Consider the following 15,083-nt stretch of genomic DNA (forward strand, 5'->3'; position numbering starts at 1 on the left):
TTGGCTCTGCAATTGATTTCTGTTCAATTATGAGCAATTCATGATACATAGTTGAGTCTTATTGACCCCATTTGTACCTAAGGGACCCAAATTGCGTTATATCCACTGAAAAGAAAAACTTTTTCACTAGGAGGGTGGTGAAGCACTGGAATGGGTTCCCTAGGGAGGTGGTGGAATCTCCTTCCTTAGAGGTTTTTAAGGCCTGGCTTGACAAAGCCCTGGCTGGATTGATTTAGTTGGGGATTGGTCCTGCTTTGATCAGGAGGTCTATATGACCTCCTGAGGTCCCTTCCCAGGGCCGGCTCCAGGCACCAGCTGACCAAGCACGTGCTTGGGGCGGCACCTGAGAAGGGGCGGCCAATGTTGGGGTTGCAGGGGGCGCTCGCAGTGTTTTGTTGTTGTTGTTGTTCAGCGGGGCGGCACTCGAGGGTTTTTTCTTTTTTTTTTTTTTTTTTTTGGCTGGGCAGCACGGGGGATGTTTCGGTGACGCGGCGCTGGGGAGTATGGGGGTGGGATTCGGCGGTGCGGCCCAGTGCTCTGGGGGTTTGGGCAGGGCAGGAGTTTGGCCGGCCCCGTGCTCGGGGGGTTTGGCCGGCCCGGCCCGGTGCTCAGGGGGGCAGGGGTTTGGGCGGCACGGCGCTCCGGGGGTTTCAGCGGCCCGGCGCGGCGTTGGGGGGACACGGGGGTTTGGGCGGCCCGGCCCGGCACTGGGGGCGGGGGGTTCGGTGGCCCGGTGTGGCGCTTGAGCGGGGGGTTCGGTGGCCCGGTGCGGCGCTCTAAAAAGTTAGAGCCGGCCCTGTCCCTTCCAATCCTGATATTCTATGATTCTATTAAAAGCACAGATGCTAGAAGGCTCCAGCACCTGCACCAGCACCAGGACTTGCCTCATGCTACCATGTCCAACAGCCAATGCAGCCACTGGACAATGCTGGGAGGAGGTGAGTGATGGCTCATCAATGCACTTCTGGAATTGAAATGTGCATGGGCCTGTTCACTCAACCCCCATGCATCCATGGGGTCAAGAGAACGGATACCCTGGCAATGGGCAATTCCAGTACCTATGAGATTGCACTGACTGGTCTCTCTGTTAGTTTGCACTTTTCCTGAATATTACAATGGCTCACTTACGAGCAGGGCTGCCTGGTTTAGTTTTAATACATTATCATTTAACTAAGATTTTCGTTTTACACTTCGCTGCTGTGCAGGTGCTTGGGAAGCAAGAAAGAGGCAGGAAGTTTTAATAAGCTTTTAATAATCTTTTAAATTCTCTTAACATCACATCAAAGCAATAGTAGATAGGTATGTACACTACAACACTCACATTCCCCCATGAAGCAGCTGATATGGGACTCCATTCATAAAGAATGAATAGAGGGTAATGTAATTAATGCAAATCAACATGGGTTTATGGAAAATAGATCCTGTCAAACTAACTTGATACTTTTTTTGATGGGGTTACAAGTCGGGTAATAGTGTTGACGTAATGCATTTAGATTTCTGTAAGCTGTTTAACTTGGTAGCACATGATATGTTGATTAAAAACTAGAATGATATAAAATTAACATGGCAAATACATTAAAAACACATTAAAAACAAGTGAACGGATAGGTCTCAAAATGTAATGATAAATAGGGAATTGTCATCAAGTGGGTGTGTTTCCAGTTGGGACCTCCAGGGATTAGTTCTTGTCCCTGTTCTATTTTACATTTTTATCAATGACTTGGAAGAAAACATAAAATCATCACTGATGACGTTTGCAGATGACACAATAATTGGGGGGTGGTAAATAATGAAGAGGACAGGTCACTGGTTCAGAGCAATCTGGATCACTTGGTTAAACTGGGCTCAAGCAAACAATACGCTTTATAATGCAGCTATGTGTAAATGTATACATTTAGAAACAAAGAATGGAGGCCATACTTATGTGGTGGGAGACTCTATCCTGGGAAGCAGTGACATTAAAAAAGATTTGGGGGTCATGATGAATAATCAGCTAAACATGAGCTTTCAAAGTGACACTGTGGCCAAAAGAGATGATGCAACCCTGGGATGCATAAACAGGAAACTCAAGTAGGAGTAAAGTGGTTATTTTATCTCTGTATTTGGCACTGCAGGAATACTCTGTCCAATTCTGGGGTACACAATTGAAGAAGGATGTTGGTAAATTGGAGAGGGTTCAGAGAAGAGCCATAACATGGGCAGTGGGTACCATAGGCTGGAGGAGGCTGTGCCTCTCCAAACAGCCAGGTGTGGCCCTGCTCATGACCCGCCACCAGCCCCCTCTTGCTTCCTGCTAGGTGTGCGCTGGCAGCTCCAGTCCCGCTGTGTAGTGACCCCGCCCACCCTCAGGGCTGCTGGAACAATTTGTATAGTGGGGGTGCTGGGAGCCATTGAACCAAACTGTGGACCCTGTATATGATGGAAACCACTTCAAGCCAGGAGGTGCTGAAGTACCCCCCGCAGCCCTAGTTCCAGCACCTATGCCTGCCCTCCCGGCGCTCTGGGGCTGAGGGGACTGCTGCCACATGTCACCCGCCCTTCCGGGTCTGCGGGGGCCTGTGGTCACACATCCTCCCAGTGCTCCAGAGCTGGGGGAGCTTCAGCCTCTCAGCACTCTGGGGATGCGGGGGTGGGGGAGTTGTGGCCATATGCCACCCACCCTCCCAGTGCTCCAGGGCTAGGGGGGCTAGCCTGGGGTTGGGGTGGGTGGCTGTGGTGGGGGGGCTCTGGGCTCCGGCGGGGAGCACGGAAAGGGGCAGGGTCTCGGGCGGAAGGGACTAGCCTCCCCCAGCTGGTGATTCACAAACCACCCATGAGCCACAAGAATGATTAAAGGATTAGAAAACATGCCTTACAGTGCTAGATTCAAGGAGCTCAATGTATTTAGGTTAACAAAGAGAACGTCAAGGGATGATATGATTACACTCTCTATGTTGGGAATAAATATTTGTTAATGGACTCTTCAATCTAGCAAAGAAAGATATAACATGATCTAGTGGCTGGAAGCTGAAGCTCGACAAATTCAGAATGGAAAGAAGTGTACATTTTTGACAGTGAGGATAATTAACCATTGGAACAATTTACCAAGGGTCATAATAATATATTGAGATATACCTCTCTCATAGAGCTGGAAGGTCATTGGGTCCAGCCCCCTGCCTTCACTAGCAGGACCAAATACTGATTTTTGCCCCACATCCCTAAGTGGCCCCCTCAAGGATTGAGCTCACAACCCTGGGTTTAACAGGCCAATGCTCAAACCACTGAGTATCAGGGGGTAGCCGTGTTAGTCTGTATCTACAAAAACAACAAGGAGTCTGGTGGCACCTTAAAGACTAACAGATTTATTTGGGCATAAGCTTTCGTGAGTTAAAACCTCACTTCTTCGGATGCATAGAGTGAAAGTTACAGATGCAGGCATTATATACTGACACATGGAGAGCAGGGAGTTACTTCACAAGTGGAGAACCAGTGTTGACAGGGCCAATTCAATCAGGGTGGATGTAGTCCACTCCCAATAATAGATGAGGAGGTAAACCACTGAGCTATCCCTCCCCTGAGGGAATTATGGTGGATTCTCCATTACTGACCATTTTAAAATCAAGGTTGGACGTTTTTCTGAAAGATCTGCTCAAAGGGGTATGTTGGGGCAGGTCTCTGGCCTGTGTTATCCTCAGGGATCAGATTAGGTGACCACAGCAGTCCATTCTTGCCTTGGAATATATGAATCTCCCAATGTGATGCAAGGTGGTTTGTGCACAAAGCATCCCTCCCTTCCCTTACTCTCCTGGACCCTGCATCAGTGATGGCAGGTGCACTTTCTGGTTGCCTGTACTTGGTCTGCAAACAGCCATGTCTGAAACCCACTTCTGGTAGGGGACATGACCAAATGTGCCCTGGTGATTCTGCACCCCTGCAAAACTCTATGGGGGACACTGAACCAGGGGCACAAATTAGGGCTGTCCTGAAGTCTGTGTAGAGGTTCACACTGGCTCCCAGCAGTCTCTGTGTAGCAGATCACACACCTATGGTACTCTGAGGTGTCAATTCTCTCCTCTTACACCCATGCAGCTCCATAGGAGTTACAGAGGGCAGAGTGAGGATTTCCAATGGGCATCAGTAACTGAGGGCATTTCTAGCTGCCAGCTTCAGGAGAAGGAATCAAAAACCAGCTCGCCTGAGAGAGGTAAGGGGTCCAGGGTAATGTGCTAAAATGATTTTACTACTTCCTGGAAGGGGAGACAATGAGTAGAGACATAGGCGCCGACTTCGTGGCTGCTCTGGGGCTGGAGCACCCATGGGGAAAAATCAGTGGGTGCTCTGCACCCACCAGCAGCCAAGCTCCCCTCCCCCACCCCACCTCACCTCCTCTTCTGCCTCCTCCCCCCGCCTGAGCGTGCCACATCCCCGCTCCTCCGCCTACCTCCCAGCGCTTCCCCCCGGCCACCACTAAACAGCAGTTTGGCCGCTCTGGGGGGGAGAGGGAGGAGCGGGAACATGGTGCGCTCAGGGGAGGAGATGGGGTAGAGGCAGGGCCTAGGTGGGGATTTGAGGAAGGAGTCCGAATAGGGGCAGGGAGGGGGTGAAGTTGGGGTGAGGATTTTGGGGAAGGGGTGGAGTCAGGGTGGGGCCGGGGACAGAGGGGGGTCGAGCACCCACCAGCAGGAGCAGAAGTCGACGCCTATGAGTAGAGATGGGAAACTGCACCTTAACCACTAGATCCCTCACCTTTGGAGTTCTACAAGGCTCAATTCTTTCTTTGCTCCTGTTCAACATCTACACACAGCCACTGGGTGAATGGTCAAATGACATGGACTCGTGCCAGCAGTATGTGGATGACATAGCTCTAGTCCTTCATCACACAGGACCATGTCACTACCACCATAGCCCAGTGCTTGGATGAGATCAGCTCTTGGATGAAGACTAGTTGGCTGAAGGCAGAGGGGATGCTGGTGGGAAGAGGAAAGCACTTTGAAGGGTGTGCAGCCACAGTGCAGCCTCCTTTGGCTCACCCAAGGACTCCAAGCTGTCAAGAGGCTGCTGTACAACTATAAAAAAACTCTAGGGCCCTGATCCTTTCATCTCAGATCTGCTTAAGCTTCATCAGGGCAAGTTTTAGATGCAGGACCGAGGTCTCCAGTCCCATCTAGATCACCTTGATATTGGACACTGCACTGTAACCTATGGACTAATACTAAAAGAGCTTTCTGCAGCTTTAAAGCTCACCATCTATACTATGAAACTAACCCAAGAATCATAGACTATCAGGGTTGGAAGGGACCTCAGGAGTCATGTAGTCCAACCCCCTGCTCAAAGCAGGACCAATCCCCAGACAGATTTTTGCCCCAGATTCCTCAGTGGCCCTCTCAAGGACTGAATTCACAACCCTGGGTGTAGTAGGCCAATGCTCAGACCACCAAGCTATCCCTCCCCCCAAAATTTGACTCTTGTGGGACTTGAACCCACAACCTTGAATGACTTTGATCTAGTGCTACACTAGACTAGACCTCTAATGCACTATCCATTATGCCACAGAGACTTCTTATAGTGAGCTGATTCACGTCTGTATGTAAACTGATCTTTTAACCAATACTTTCTTTTCTTTTTTATTAAAGTTTAGTTTAGTTAATAAGAATTGACTGTAAGTGTGTATTTGCAGTTTGCCCTAATTGAGCAATCTCATCATGGCCGCCCTAGGACTCTGGTTACAGCTGGCTTCCCATAGAATTTCGGATCAAGTTTTAGGTCTTTGTCCTTAACTTCCAGGTATTTGAGAGCCTGGCCTGAGGGTGTCTAAGAGAACCTAGAGCCCTGGGATGAAGACCATGGTCAACAGCTCGACTACTCAGAGAGTTCCATTGTGTCAACCGTAAAGGTAAAGCTCATATGTGTGGGAGCCAGCCCAAGGCTGTGGGATGAACGCCCCAGGAACCAAGGGCCATCACAAATGTCTCCATCTTCATGCAAGGGCAAGGAGCATTTCTTTGACCTTGCCTCCTCTAGCAGAAACAGACAGCAACATGTGTACGTGTGTTCAGAGAAAATATATACAAATTCCAAAACAAGACACTCCCTGCACATCCTTCTCCCCTGGGGCAAGGATGAGAACAGACACATGACCGATGTTAGTAATGTTGCATCATGCCCTGCTGGAGGCACTCAGATACTGTGATGAATACCATATAAGAACTAGATAGACTACAACAGGATAGACTGAGCTGGGCCATTCAGAGTGATCACTGATCAGAAACTGATTTTAAAAACCACTCAAGGCTAGACTCAGTGGGCAAAACATATTGTTGATTGTTTTCCTCACACTCATAGATTCATAGATTCTAGGACTGGAAGGGACCTCAAGAGGTCATTGAGTACAGTCCCCTGCCCGCATGGCAGGACCAAATACTGTCTAGACCATCCCTGATAGACATTTATCTAACCTACTCTTAAATATCTCCAGAGATGGAGATTCCACAACCTCCCTAGGCAATTTATTCCAATGTTTAACCACCCTGACAGTTAGGAACTTTTTCCTAATGTCCAACCTAGACCTCCCTTGCTGCACTTTAAACCCATTGCTTCTTGTTCTATCCTTAGAGGCTAAGATGAACAGGTTTTCTCCCTCCTCCTTATGACACCCTTTTAAATACCTGAAAACTGCTATCATGTCCCCTCTCAGTCTTCTCTTTTCCAAATTAAACAAAACCAATTCTTTCAGCCTTTCTTCATAGGTCATGTTCTCAAGACCTTTAATCATTCTTGTTGCTCTTCTCTGGACCCTTTCCAATTTCTCCACATCTTTTTTAAAATGCGGTGCCCAGAACTGGACACAATACTCCAGCTGAGGCCTAACCAGAGCAGAATAGAGCGGAAGAATGACTTCTCGTGTCTTGCTCACAACACACCTGTTAATACATCCCAGAATCATGTTTGCTTTTTTAGCAACAGCATCACACTGTTAACTCATATTTAGCTTGTGGTCCACTATAACCCCTAGATCCCTTTCTGCCGTACTCCTTCCTAGACAGTCTCTTCCCATTCTGTATGTGTGAAACTGATTTTTCCTTCCTAAGTGGAGCACTTTGCATTTGTCTTTGTTAAACTTCATCCTGTTTAACTCAGACCATTTCTCCAATTTGTCCAGATCATTTTGAATTATGACCCTGTCCTCCAAAGTAGTTGCAATCCCTCCCAGTTTGGTATCATCCGCAAACTTAATAAGCGTACTTTCTATGCCAATATCTAAGTCGTTGATGAAGATATTGAACAGAGCCGGTCCCAAAACAGACCCCTGCGGTACCCCACTCGTTATGCCTTTCCAGCAGGATTGGGAACCACTAATAACAACTCTCTGAGTATGGTTATCCAGCCAGTTATGCACCCACCTTATAGTAGCCCCATCTAAATTGTATTTGCCTAGTTTATCAATAAGAATATCATGCGAGACCGTATCAAATGCCTTACTAAAGTCTAGGTATACCACATTCACAGCCTCACCCTTATCCACAAGGCTCGTTATCCTATCAAAGAAAGCTATCAGATTGGTTTGACATGATTTGTTCTTCACAAATCCATGCTGGCTGTTCCCTGTCACCTTACCACCTTCCAAGTGTTTGCAGATGATTTCCTTAATTACTTGCTCCATTATCTTCCCTGGCACAGAAGTTAAACTAACTGGCCTGTAGTTTCCTGGGTTGTTTTTATTTCCCTTTTTATAGATGGGCACTATATTTGCCCTTTTCCAGTCTTCTGGAATCTCTCCTGTCTCCCATGATTTTCCAAAGATAATAGCTAGAGGCTCAGGCCTGGTCTACACTACGACTTTAATTCGGTTTTATCAGCGTTAATTCGAATTTACCCTACAACTGTCCACACAACGACGCCATTTATTTCGAAATAAAGGGCCCTTTAAATCGATTTCTGTACTCCACCCCGACGAGCGGAGTAGCGCCAAAATCGATTTTAACATTTCGAATTAGGGATAGTGTGGCCGCAATTCGATGGTATTGGCCTCCGGGAGCTATCCCACAGTGCCTCATTGTGACCGCTCTGGACAGCAATCTAAACTCGGATGCACTGGCCAGGTAGACAGGAAAAGCTCCGCGAACATTTGAATTTCATTTCCTGTTTGCCCAGCGTGGAGAGCACAGGTGACCACAGATAGCTCATCAGCACAGGTAACCATGCAGGCCAATAATCGAAAAAGAGCACCAGCATGGACCGTGAGGGAGGTACTGGATCTGATCGCTGTATGGGGAGAGGATTCAGTGCTAGCAGAACTTCGTTCTAAAAGACGAAATGCCAAAACTTTTGAAAAAATCTCCAAGGGCATGATGGAGAGAGGCCACAATAGGGACTCAGATCAGTGCCAAGTGAAAGTCAAGGAGCTCAGACAAGCCTATCAAAAAACAAAGGAGGCAAACGGTCGCTCTGGGTCAGAGCCACGGACATGCCGCTTCTACGCCGAGCTGCATGCAATTCTAGGGGGGGCCGCCACCACTACCCCACCTGTGATCGTGGATTCCGGGTCGGGGATAGTCTCATCAGCTACACCTGAGGATTCTGCCGATGGGGGAGAGGAGGAGGAGGAGGAGGAGGATGAGCTTGCAGAGAGCACACAGCACTCCGTTCTCCCCAACAGCCAGGATCTTTTTCTCAGCCTGACTGAAGTACCCTCCCAACCCTCCCAAGCCAGTATCCAAGACCCTGACCCCATGGAAGGGACCTCAGGTGAGTTTACCTTTTAAAATATAAAACTTGTTTTAAAAACAAACGGTTTTTAATGATTACTTTGCCCTGAGGACTTGGGATGCATTCGCGGTCAGTTCAGCTACTGGAAAAGTCTGTTAACGTGTCTGGGGATGGAGCGGAAATCCTCCAGGGACATCTCCATGAAGCTCTCCTGGAGGTACTCCAAAAGCCTTGCCACAAGGTTTCTGGGCAGTGCACCCTTATTCCGTCCTCCATGGTAGGACACTTGACCACGCCATGCTTGCAGCAAGTAATCTGGTATCATTGCCTGACAAAGCCTGGCAGCGTATGGTCCCGGTGTTTGCTGGCATTCAAGCAACATCCGTTCTTTATCTTGTTGTGTAATCCTCAGGAGAGTGATATCACTCATGGTAACCTGGTTGAAATATGGGAACTTAATTAAGGGGACAGAAGTGGCCGTTCCTACTGGGCTGTTTGCCTGTGGCTGAAAATAAATCCTTCCCTGCAGTTAGCCAAGCGCAGATGGGAAATTGGCCCTGAGCTTTTCGCATTTGGCTAGCAGGGATCTTCCCTGTTACCAGCCACGCGGTGGGGGGAGGGGTACCGTGATCATCCCAGAGAATTTATGGCGGGAGGGGGGTGGCGGGGGGGGGTTAGTTTGGTTCCTGCAGGGATCTTCCCTGTTACCAGCCACGCGGTGGGGGGAGGGGTACAGCGATCATCCCAGAGAATTCATGGCGGGAGGGGGGGGGGTGGTTAGTTTGTTTTCTGCTGCTGCTGAATGTTAACAGAAAAACCGCAGCACTCTACGGGCTTTGCTTGGTATGTGGGAAAGGAGGGCGCAGAAGCCATAAGACAATGGCTTACCATGGCCGCATGCAAGCCGAATTCTGTTGCCCAGACCTGTGATCTCTAGCAGCAAAGCCACAGGCACAGGCACTCAGTATTAAGAGGCAAAATGCGACCTTGCACAGAAATCACATGTGCTATGTAATGTGAATAGTGTTGGTCACCGTGAAAGAGTATAAGCATTGTTCTGCAAAATGTATCTTTTTAAACAATTCTCTCTTCTTTCCCCTCCCTACAGCAGCTGCAAATTCCTCAAGCCTCCCTCCTCCATCCCGAAGGCTATCACAGATAAGGCGTTGTAAGAAGAAGACGCGAGACGAGATGTTTTCAGAAATTATGGAATCCAGCCGCAGTGACAGAGCTCATCTGAATGAGTGGAAGGAAACGGTTGCAAAGTATAGGAAAGAAGCCAGTAAATGTGAGGACAGGAGGGACCAACGTGAGGACATGAGGGACCAACGTGAGGACAGGAGGGACCAAAGTGAGGAGAGGAGAGATGCTCGAGATGAGAGGTGGCGGCAGGAAGATCAGAGGAGGCAGGATGCAATGCTGGGGCTGCTGCGTGAGCAAACAGACATGCTCCGGCGTCTGGTGGAGCTTCAGGAACGGCTGCAGGAAAACAGACTGCCGCTACAGCCCCTGTACCCCCCTCCCCATGTTCCGTATCCTCCTCACCCAGATGTGTAAGAACGCGGGGGGGGAGGCTCCGTACACCTTCCCATTCCACCCCAGTGGACAGCCCAAGCAAAAGGCAGTCATTTTTTTAACCTTTTTTTAGTGGCCTTTTCCTTCCCACCGATCCTCCTCCCAAATCCCACCCGGGTTCCCTCTCTCTTTTTCTAATCTATTAATAAAGAATAAATGATTTTTAAATGATAGTGACTTTATTTGGTTTGAAAGCAAGCTGGGGGAAGGGGGAGGGTGGATTCCTTACAGAAAATGAGTCAATAAAGGGGGCAGGTATTCATGAAGGAGAAACAAACAGATATTTCACACTGTAGCCTGGCCAGTCATGAAACTGGTTTTCAAAGCTTCTCTGATGCTCAGCGCTTCCTGGTGTGCTCTTCTAATCGCCCTGGTGTCTGGCTGCACGTAATCAGCAGCCAGGCGATTTGCCTCAGCCTCCCACCCCGCCATAAAGGTCTCCCCCTTACTTTCACAGAGATTGTGGAGCACGCAGCAAGCAGAAATAACAATGGGGAGATTTCTTTGGCTGAGGTCAGAGCGAGTCAATAATGAACGCCAGCGACCTTTTAAACGGCCAAATGCACATTCTACCACCATTCTGCACTTGCTCAGCCTGTAGTTGAACAGCTCCTGACTCCTGTCCAGGCTGCCTGTGTATGGCTTCATGAGCCATGGCATTAAGGGGTAGGCTGGGTCCCCAAGAATAACTATTGGCATTTCAACATCCCCAACGGTTATTTTCTGGTCCGGAAAGTAAGTCCCTTGCTGCAGCCCTTTAAACAGAGTAGTGTTCCTGAAGACGCGAGCGTCATGAACCCTTCCCGCCCAGCCCGCGTTGATGTTGGTGAAACGTCCCTTGTGATCCACAAGTGCTTGCAGCACCATTGAAAAGTACCCCTTGCAGTTTATGTACTCGGTGGCTTGGTGCTCCGGTGCCAAGATAGGGATATGGGTTCCATCTATCGCCCCACCACAGTTAGGGAATCCCATTGCAGCAAAGCCATCCACTATGGCCTGCACATTTCCCAGAGTCACTAACTTTCGTAGCAGCACCTGAGTGATTGCTTTGGCTACTTGCATCACAGCAGCCCCTACCGTAGATTTGCCCACTCCAAATTGATTCCCGACTGACCGGTAGCTGTCTGGCGTTGCAAGCTTCCACAGGGCTATCGCCACGCGCTTCTCAACTGTGAGGGCTGCTCTCATCTTGGTATTCTGGCGTTTCAGGGCAGGGGACAGCAAGTCACAAAGTTCCATGAAAGTGCCCTTACGCATGCGAAAGTTCCGCAGCCACTGGGAATCGTCCCAGACCTGCAACACTATGCGGTCCCACCAGTCTGTGCTTGTTTCCCTTGCCCAGAATCGGCGTTCCATGGATAGAACCTGCCCCATTAACAACATGATCTCCAACGCACCGGGGCCCGTGGTTTCACAGAATTCTGTGTCCGTGTCCATGTCCATGTCCTCATCATGCTTATCGCTGCGCTGCTGCCGCTTCTGCCTCCTCACCTTGTTTTTCTGGTCCTGGCTCAGCATAAACTCCACGAGAACGCGCGAGGTGTTTACAATGTTCATGACTGCTGTCTTGAGCTGAGCGGGCTCCATGCTTGCTGTGGTATGGAGTCTGCAGTGTTCACCCAGGAAAAAAGGCGCGAAATGGTTGTCTGCCGTCCGTTGCTTTCATGCAGGGAGGGAGGGAGGAGGTGAGGCTGTACCCAGAACCACCTGCGACGATGTTTTTTGTCCCATCAGGCACTGGGATCTCAACCCAGAATTCCAATGGGTGCGGGAGACTGCGGGAACTATGGGATAGCTATGGGATAGCTACCCAGAGTGCAACACTGCAGAAATGGACGCTAGCCCCGGTACTTGGACGCACACCGCCGAATTAATGTGCTTAGTGTGGCCGCATACATTTCGACTTTATACAATCTGTTTCCCAAATTCGAATTATATAAATTCGGACTAATCCCGTAGTGTAGACATACCCTCAGAGAGGACGTGCACAAACACTCATCCCATCACAGCTTGAACTCTGGAGGAAGGGAATAAAAAGCCTGACAAAAAGAAATTGTTATCCCTACGCTGGCTTGGACTTCAGGGAGAGGGCCAGACTTTGAAGCATAAGCAAGGGATCCCCACTATTTAGCCTGAGTTAGCCTAAAAGACATACAGAGCTTGCATGTTACAACAGCAGCTTCTATTACTTTTTGAAACTGTGGAAGCAGAGCAAGGCCTGACAGAAATTGGAAGGGAATTTCAAATGCAAACAGTCTTTGTTAGCAAGAGTCAGGCTAACTGTAACCCTAATAATGCAAGATTTGTAGAAGCGAGGATTGTGTGAGGCAAGTGGGAAAGAACTGTGTGAGAAGTTGTTGTGACCTTGTGTAGATAATGTGTAGATAATATTGAATGTAGACTAGAGTCAAAATAAGTGAGAAAAACAAAATATCAGAAGGACCTATGTAGAAACAAAATGCAGCTGTTGCTTATTATTGTCTGTAACAAAGGTATAAATGCTTGCTGTAAATGTTTACCTGTTGAGAGACCTACCTAGGAGGGGGAGACCCTGTGTCCTAGTGCACTCTCTCCCTTTAGGCAATTGCTTGAGAGAATAAAGTATCTAACTTTGCTGTACCCAACCAAAGAGTGAGAACTGTGTTTTTCTCCAACAATTTGGGGGCTCGTCTGGGATGGAAACGCCCACGAAGACACTGGCAGCTGTTACAGATCTTTCCCCTTCAAACCCCATGGCGCCACAATAGAGGTAAGAGACCTTTTGAAATCTCTGTTGGGGTGTCGAAGAAGGACTGTCTGTAGGTCCGTCTGTCCCTGTTGGGCTTACGCCATCTGAACTTATTGACTGTACAGCAAGATCAGATGCAGAGCGGTGCTGGGGAACTGTTTTGCTGCCCCCAATAAGGTAGTTGTATGCAGTACTGGGGACTATAGTTTGGCCGCCCCCAATAAGGTTAATGCCTAAGGGAAATGCATTAGGTATGCACCGGTGCTAAGGGTTTTTTTACCACCTCAAGAGGGATTGTTACCATCTCATAGTGTATAGAGTCCGGACATAAGGTACAGATGCATCGTGGTATTTAGAAATAAAGGCCTTGGTGTGTGTGTGTGTACACTAGTGTGAATGAAAGTTACCGGAAGACGCCCAGAGTATTCTGCGAAGTCGTTTGGCTTGTGACCAGAACTACTCTAATGCAAGCCCGGTAACTAGAGGATCTTTAGAAGATTCTGCCCACGGTGGCTGACTTGGCCTGGCATCGTCCAGCGAGGAAGCTACCTGGGTCTAGGAGTGTGTGAACCCATCTTCCCTCCCCGTGTGAGCCACTGACAGTCTGATCATCTCACTGGATGCAACAGAGTAAGCGGCGCCGTCTCTCTGAGACTAGCCGACGCTCTTTGCTGAAGGGTGTAGGAGGGTCGTGGCCATCCTCGTTAGCCTCTCCCGTGAGTACCCTGTAGGGAGAGATCCTTAGTTTATGAGCCGCTAGCGTGGACAGGGCATCCTCCCTGTGTGTGTAATTGGAAAATGGGTGGGGGACAGTCTAAGCATTCCCTCTCACCCCCTAAGGGTACCCCAGCTTATTTCATGTACGTACATTACGGTCCAACAACCTGCAGGTATTTAGAAATTGGAATTATTACACGCGTGCAAATCCATCTAAACAATGCCCGCTAGAAGGTACCTTCGACTTAGATAAACTTACATATCTCAGAGAAACCCTTGCATCACCAAAAGCCTCTGATACGCAGTGGGAGCAATTTGTCTATTGGTGGGAGGAAGCAACAAAGCGACTCCATGAGTCTCGGGTGCGGAGTCTAAAGGACTCCCAGGAAAAATTAAAAACCCAAGTACAGGATTTAAAACTTAAATGTAAGGCATCCGACTGTCTTCCTGCTCCAGCAATTCCTTCTGCTCCCCTTTATCCCCAATTACTGAAGGCTGAAAGTGAGGAGGAGGAGGCTGCTGAGGACATTGTAGATTTTTTCAGTAACATTCCACGGCTGCAGGCTGTGCCTGCCAGCGAGCTTCACCCGGTAGTGCCAGTTTCACCGCTGCGTGTATCAACTGCACGAATGATTCTTTCTTCTCCTGTGAGAGAATCCTCCTCTTCACACAAAGGGATGATTCTGATCCTTCCAGTAGCTCGCCCGACCCTGGTCCTTCTGAGGAAGGTGCCCATTATTTTACTAGACTCCAGGCACAGACACTCCAGGCTCCTTTAAGAGAATTGCCTGGGGCTGCAGAACAGTTGGTTACAGTGCATGCCCCTTGGTCACCAGCAGATCTGAGAAACCTGGTAAAGGAATTTCCTAAAGTTAGGGAGGAGCCAGAAAAATTTAGAGAAGAGCTCTGGACAGTGGTTCAGTGTTATAATCCATCTTGGGCAGATATTAATCAACTCTTGCGGATGGTTCTGCCAGCCGAAGTTCAACAACGGCTTACCAGACAGGCAGATTGGCCAGGTGCCGACCCTGGAATTGAGCATGAGTTGAGAGAGGCTAGGGACCGTCTCGTAAACTCCATTACGGAGGTTTGCCCTAAGAAAACGGATTGGACAAAGATTACCAACTGTAAACAGAACAAAGGAGAGTCCCCTGCTGATTACCTAGATAGACTGACTAAGGTCTTTAAACAGCATTCGGGAATTGCTCAGCCAGCTGAAAGTGCCAGAGAGGCCGGAGGGGCTGCTTTCGTTCAGGGACTCTTACCAAAGGTTCAGCAGCAGTTAAGAACTATCTGCATTGGCTGGCAAACGAAACCCCTTTCTGAACTGGTGACAGTCGCCAATCATTGTGTAGCTTGCATAGAGCAGAAGAAAGAG

The 15,083-nt window shown here is 48.8% G+C and overlaps 2 protein-coding genes across 3 annotated transcripts; one reads left to right on the plus strand and one right to left on the minus strand.

The window, feature by feature from the left end:
• The first annotated feature begins 8,101 nt into the window (after positions 1 to 8,101).
• On the plus strand, positions 8,102 to 10,320 carry LOC128828911 (SRRM2 protein homolog rsr-2-like). The gene is made up of 2 exons (XM_054013943.1): positions 8,102 to 8,724; positions 9,794 to 10,320. The coding sequence occupies exons 1-2, from the start codon at positions 8,178 to 8,180 to the stop codon at positions 10,240 to 10,242; spliced, it is 996 nt and encodes a 331-aa protein (XP_053869918.1). The 5' UTR covers positions 8,102 to 8,177; the 3' UTR covers positions 10,243 to 10,320.
• Positions 10,321 to 10,484: 164 nt separating this feature from the next.
• Positions 10,485 to 14,570, minus strand: LOC128828755 (uncharacterized). Of its 2 annotated transcripts, none has more exons than XM_054013687.1 (2): positions 13,965 to 14,570; positions 10,485 to 12,277 (listed from the first exon to the last, which is right to left on the minus strand). In XM_054013687.1, exon 2 carries the CDS (start codon positions 11,845 to 11,847, stop codon positions 10,546 to 10,548), a length of 1,302 nt encoding a protein of 433 aa, XP_053869662.1. In that variant the 5' UTR covers positions 11,848 to 12,277; positions 13,965 to 14,570; the 3' UTR covers positions 10,485 to 10,545. The 2 variants fall into 2 exon arrangements, with proteins under 2 accessions (XP_053869662.1, XP_053869661.1); XM_054013686.1 differs by having other exon boundaries at positions 10,485 to 13,713.
• Between the last annotated feature and the right edge of the window lie 513 nt (positions 14,571 to 15,083).

Source organism: Malaclemys terrapin, chromosome 24 (assembly GCF_027887155.1).
Source record: "Malaclemys terrapin pileata isolate rMalTer1 chromosome 24, rMalTer1.hap1, whole genome shotgun sequence".
Classification (NCBI taxonomy): Eukaryota; Metazoa; Chordata; order Testudines; family Emydidae; genus Malaclemys; species Malaclemys terrapin.

What these genes read in the sequence shown, in the direction of transcription:
- LOC128828911 (XM_054013943.1), top strand. Translation starts at nt 8,178, where the DNA reads ATGCAGGCCAATAATCGAAAAAGAGCACCAGCATGGACCGTGAGGGAG. An exon ending in CCCCATGGAAGGGACCTCAG is followed by an intron (nt 8,725 to 9,793) that starts GTGAGTTTACCT and finishes CCCTCCCTACAG; the next exon opens with CAGCTGCAAATTCCTCAAGC.
- LOC128828755 (XM_054013687.1), bottom strand. Translation starts at nt 11,847, where the DNA reads ATGGAGCCCGCTCAGCTCAAGACAGCAGTCATGAACATTGTAAACACC.